Consider the following 5,933-nt stretch of genomic DNA (forward strand, 5'->3'; position numbering starts at 1 on the left):
CAACCAAATACAGCATTAGTTCAAAACGCACCTAACACACACTCATTCATTTGCACACACACATATAACTGTCTCAGGAAGAGGCATAATCAGTACACTTTAGCACATCAAGATGTCATTTTGAACGTATATTGTAAGAAAATAACATCTCAAGTCATCATCAATTTTGTACAAACTTTTTTGCAAAGTTTTGTTTGAAAATAAACAGACCAGAAAAGCAATACACCTAGAAAAATGGCATTACACCTTTCTGATTGGAAAAAAAGATAATAATAACAATACTACTACTAATAATAATAAAATAATAATAATAGTAATAACAATAATAATGATGATGATAATAATGATAATAATAATAATAATAATAATAATAATAATAATAATAATAGTAATAATAATAATAAAACAATAATGATGATGATGATAATAATAATAATAATAATAATAATAATAATAATAATAATAATAAACTAAATAAAAGAACACAATAGTAATAACAATAATGATAATAATACTAATATTAATATTATTATTAATAATAGTAGTAATAATAATAATAATAATAATAATAATAATTAAAAAAATGAAATCTTTTGGCTATTCTTGAGCCACAAGTGCCTCTGAAAGTCAGAGATTGGAAGGCACAATGAACATCACAGTCATGGCAGCAGCATTGGCGCTTGTGTTGTAGCAGTCATACAGCAGCTCATATCATCCCAAAATCTCATTATTTATTAATAAGCCTTTTTTTTTTTTAACTTTGCCACATCTTATGGGACATTAATGGGCGATAAAAACAACACTTTCACATAGTTTAAGAGAGTTTCCACATTTTCAGTGGGTCAAAGACACATACAAGCACATTGACTTGCACACAAACTTTCATGATAATGTTCTATCATCAAATAAAAAAAAAGAAAAAAAAGAAAAAAAAAATATATATATATAATCACTTTTCACATTTTCGGCACATTAAAATGCAGAACATGGCACTTGCAAGTTAACAGTTATATTTTAGAGGTCTATTAAGGATTAGTATCCATTTGCATCCTTATCCAAGTTTCCTGAAAGCGTTGGGTCTGGTCGTTTTCTTTCAAAGAAGCCTAACTTCCACAATATGAGCGCAATGATTAAAAGGACTAAAAGACCAGCAAATATTGAAACTAATATGACCCAGAGTGGCACTTCTTCTGGTGGAAGCTGATCCAAGAGATCTGGATAAGCTAAAGTTTCTGCTGAGGCCTCATCGTCTGACTGGTCTTGGTCCTCACGGATGTCTTCTGGTAATATCAATGAAGCTTTGGATTTAATGCTGACATAACTGACTCTAGGGTAATCCTCGACCAGCGTGGAGTTCCATAGTCTTGATTTGATGCGAATACTTGCTGCTTGCTTGGCACCTAGGTTACGAATGGTGCAGTAGAAGACGAAGCACTTGGCTGTTGGAACATCTCCATCACATCTCTGTAGGAAGAAACAGGCAAAATTTTTTTTTTTTTACATAATCTAATATACTTATCCTATTTTAGAATTTTTCAACACTAACTGAACAATTTTTTCAAAATTTAAATTAGACAACAGCAATAAATTATCAACTTACCAAATTCACAACCTGCATTGTTTTTCCTGTTTTGGCATCTGTCACAGCCTGGGGTTTGATGATAAGTTCTCTCTCACGTTTGGTGCGTTTCAGTTGTCGGTCACTTCCTTTATGTTCCTCTTCCTCCAAGGGTGGTAAGTCTTCATCAAATGATCTGTGGTCCCAGTCTTCTGGCCAACTGTGACTGTACACTCTTCTTGTGTAGACTGTGGTTTCTCCAGTCTCTGGATCTACTTCAACACGTTTGTAGGTTCTATTTGCATTGGAGTCAGAGGACTCAAAATGACTCGTTCTTCCTGTACCTGAACCACTTGCTAATGTACCATGGTCTTGAGCACTAGTGACATGATGGTGTGATGAGTGAGAGCCCTGTCTTGCCCTGTTATGCCTGTCACTGTCAGCAGTCAAATCCCATGTGGTGGTCCTGAGGGTGCCATGTCCTGACTTGGAATGGGACCCATCTACTCTGCCTTCACCAGAGGCATGCCTGAAGGAATCTGTTCCAGATGCATGGTCACTAGATCTGTCAAGGTTTGTTCTCCTGTAATACTGGTCTCCAGATGACCTTGATGAGCCATCTCTGAAATCTCCATCTTCATTTCTGCTGCTATGGTACGTTCTTGTAGACTCTGTTCTTTCGTAGACACTTGATTCATCTCTACCGCCAGCATTTATTCTTCTATCGTAGTTATCAAAATTCTTTCTGTACTCACTCTCTCCTTCCGTTCTGCCATAGACCCGTCTGTTCTGATCATTGTCACCTATTCTGTCATATCCAGCAAAGTATGTTCTGGAACCATCTTCTTCAGCTGTTCTGTCATATCCGCCAGAATGTCCTCTTCTAGAATCAATACCTGTTCTATCATATGCACCTGAATATGTTCTCCTATGGCTTCCATCATCTGTTCTGTCATAATCACCAGAGAAAGTTCTTTCACTCTCATAACCTCTGCTAGATGAATAAGTTCCTGTGCTTCCCCTACCCGTTGTACGTCCTTGGTTATCAGCATAAGTCCACCTGACTCTGTCTCCCTCTGACACCCTTCTTGAACCATCAGTGTTGAATCTGTCTCTGTCTCCCACTCTCCTGGACTCATCAGTGCCTCCAGTTCTCCTTTCATATTCAGTCCTGGATCCTCTAGACCAACCTGAGCCTTCTGTTCTATCTGCTCCAACTCTGTCATGTCTGCCAAAGGTTTGTGTCCTAAAGCCATCTCTATCGTATGTATCATCATAGCCACCAGTATGAGTTCCAACCCTTCCATGACCTGTGGTTCTAGTTTCCTCATACACTCTTCTGTAACTTCCATCCCTGTCTGGTCCACCGTAGTGAGTTCTTCTGATAGTTTCATCCCTATTTACTGTTTGTACTCTGTGTGAGCCATCTTCCACTTGCACACTGTGATCCCTTCCAGCAGAACCATCATGCCATCCAGAGCCTGCATGATCATCAATACCTACTCTTGAAGAACCTTCCGTTTCTGAGAAAATTCTTCTGTCTTCTTCTGATGGAATGCTGGAAGATCCAGACCTAGAAGTTTCAGTGTAAATCTTACGGAATCCACCTCCCTGTCCCCATCGTCCAGCAGGCAAGTCCTCATCAGTTGTGCTCTCTTTGATATGTACCTTCTTATTTACATGATGGGTTTCAGAAAATCTTGTTCTTCCATCAGGAGATACTCCAGAGGAAGTGCGAGTTTCTTCATGGTGAGAGATGAGTCCATCCCCATCCACATCTTTTTCTTTGTCAAGGTCGTTTGCTCCAGAGTCAGAATCTGAGAATTTTGACCTATCTGATGTAAATACCTTCCTGCTAACTCTTACATGTGTTCTGCCATGATCTCTACCAGTTCCTTGCCCAAACCCACTGCCATATTCCTCTTCATCCGTTGATCCTGAGTTGCTAAATTCGGAGGTTGAGGATGAAAACCTGTTTGAAGAAGAGGAACTGGATGAGGAATAGCCACTGGATGAGGTAGTTCTCTCTGTGGAAACAGAAACATCTTTCGAGGAAGACTTCGTTGAGGTCTTCTTGGTGTCTGTTGTGCTTGTTACCTTCTTGATAGTTGTCACTTTCTTTGTTACCTTTACATCACCCGACCCAGTAACTATATCTCCACCAGGATCTGGGTAATCTGTGGATATCAATTCTCCTTCAACTTCAAGACCAGTTGAGGCCGAAGCAATTGTCCGGCGAAGTACAAGGGGATTCACATAACGGGAATCAACTTCACATTCTCCAGCACCTGGAAGAAAAGAGTTTACTTTCTAGTTTTCAGGGAAAGGGATCAAGTTCAATCAGCCAGTCATAACTATCTGATAATAAGGAGACATAAATATATAGTCCAATATATAAGCTACCAACTTGACTTACCATCTACACTCGGAACTTCAGTCATGTACAGAAGCCATTTCCCTTGCTCTTTGTTGTTCTCGACCTGGTATGGCCAGAGGATGGCCACCTTAGCCTCATCCACTCTCCAGGGGCCACGGTTGTCTACTACATACTTGTGGGTGACCTCCATGCCCACCTCTTCCATGTGGTTTATGGCAGACTGCCCCACCACCTCTCCTCCATAGAACACTTGCTCTGGGGCAACCGACCTAGAAGAATATATATTTTCACTTTTTGGTTTTGAGTAGTTATATTTATATGTATATCTTGCACAGTTGATATTATATTTGTTATATAATTTAACACAGCTAGGGATGAAGATAAATAATATGTAAGATAAACAACAGTAAAACATACAGATATACAAACACTTACGGCAAAATAGAGATCTCAGCCCTCTTGATCACCTCCACAACGAACTGAATACGATCTTTTGAACGCTCTTCAGTAGATGATGAATTGGCCTCTACATAGAAGTGGATGAACTTTTCATCAAATGGCAGATTGGATTCTTTGAAGGTCAGGATTAATGGCCCTGTTGTACCTACAAGAGGGTTTCCAAGGCCGCACTGGGTGAGAATGGCTGACACACGTGAACACTGGTACGAGCCAAGCTGATGGGGAAAAGACAGTTACAGGGTTAACTGAGTGTAGAGCATGATTGCTAATGTTAAATATTAGAAGAGCTATGTATTAACTAAAGGACTTTTTATTTATTACATTATGTATGTATGACACTTTGAAGTACTGGTGACAATAACTATCTTTCTGAGGAGTCATCCCAATATAAAGTTTCAAACGCTATAAGATACTCATACCAAAAACACTGATCATTCACAAGTACTCAGAAACTTACTTGAGATTCCTTGAGGTTCAGCTCAAGAGCTTTGTGGTGGTGAACGAGGAGGCTTGACTGGTAGGCTGGTTCTCCAGCATTCATCACTTCTACATTGAGAGGTACTGTGTTCTGTTCTCCCAAGCGTAAAAGGTAATGTCTACCAGACTCGTGTAGGTCCAGGCTTAGGTTCGCCTTGATGTTCAGATCACTCACGCAAATGTCATCCTCACCACAGTCCTTGGCAAAGGTGCCTTTGAAATATCTGCACAATAGGGAAAGAGTTACAGCATTGCTTTCTTGCTAAACAGAAAGAAAGTGTGAGAGAAATTGTTTCAAGACCAGTGCATATCTGGAAATTATAATAAAAATAAATCATATCAAAATAATCTTTAAATTTGTAAAAAAGCTATTGATTATGTCTATTCCATACCTGACTGCCTCCTGCTGGTTCAAGATTGGGAATTCATCAATGTCTGGCAAGGGACTGCCTTCAGGAACAGGACTGGGCTGACCTTGAATGATCTCGTAGGACAGCTTGAATTTCAGTGGACGCAGAATGTCTCTTGGGCCATCCTGTGGGTGACAGAATTTAGTCAGAATAGAGAGAATTACAGTAAAAAGAGAAATGTAAGTGTTTAAGGCCTTAGCAATAAAATGATAGCTTTTCATAAAAGCATTAAATTTCAGCAACAGATACAGTTCATGTTAACTTACATCTAATCAGTAATATTTGTGCAAATCATGTTTACACCCTCTCGGCCATCAATTTCAATAAATATACCTATACTCCCCTCCCCCTCATCAAATTACTTAACCCCCTACACATAAGCATGCAATGACCTACCTAAGAGGTCCATTCATACTTATACATACACAAATTAACTCATAACCAGTTCTATCCATATGTGTGACAGATCCATTCATTCCCTCACCAGTAAATACACAATTTCGCGTGAACACTGGAATATGCCCATGTCTTCTGGCCGGAGCTTGATATCTCTTTCCACGGTATATGGTCGATCTTGCAGCCCATTAGAGAAGCGGATTCTGGCTATGGGCTGGTCCTTGTACAACTGTTCCTCAATGGTGTACTTGAGGCG

At 39.3% G+C, this 5,933-nt stretch overlaps 1 protein-coding gene across 2 annotated transcripts in view; it reads right to left on the bottom strand.

Moving 5' to 3' along the window:
* Positions 1–888: 888 nt before the first annotated feature.
* Positions 889–5,933, bottom strand: part of LOC125038102 (integrin alpha-PS1-like) — a 208,209-nt gene continuing 203,164 nt past the window's right edge. For both annotated transcript variants that reach the window (XM_047631377.1, XM_047631375.1), the window contains 7 exons: positions 5,766–5,933; positions 5,264–5,406; positions 4,852–5,095; positions 4,371–4,609; positions 3,975–4,204; positions 1,601–3,846; positions 889–1,464 (listed from right to left, as the gene is read on the bottom strand). The exon at positions 5,766–5,933 is cut by the window's right edge and continues 58 nt beyond it. In XM_047631377.1, the coding sequence (XP_047487333.1) occupies positions 1,033–1,464; positions 1,601–3,846; positions 3,975–4,204; positions 4,371–4,609; positions 4,852–5,095; positions 5,264–5,406; positions 5,766–5,933 (3,702 nt within the window). In that variant the 3' untranslated portion in view covers positions 889–1,032. The remainder of the gene's footprint in view (positions 1,465–1,600; positions 3,847–3,974; positions 4,205–4,370; positions 4,610–4,851; positions 5,096–5,263; positions 5,407–5,765) is intronic.

The sequence above is a fragment of the Penaeus chinensis genome, chromosome 24 (genome assembly GCF_019202785.1).
Source record: "Penaeus chinensis breed Huanghai No. 1 chromosome 24, ASM1920278v2, whole genome shotgun sequence".
Classification (NCBI taxonomy): Eukaryota; Metazoa; Arthropoda; class Malacostraca; order Decapoda; family Penaeidae; genus Penaeus; species Penaeus chinensis.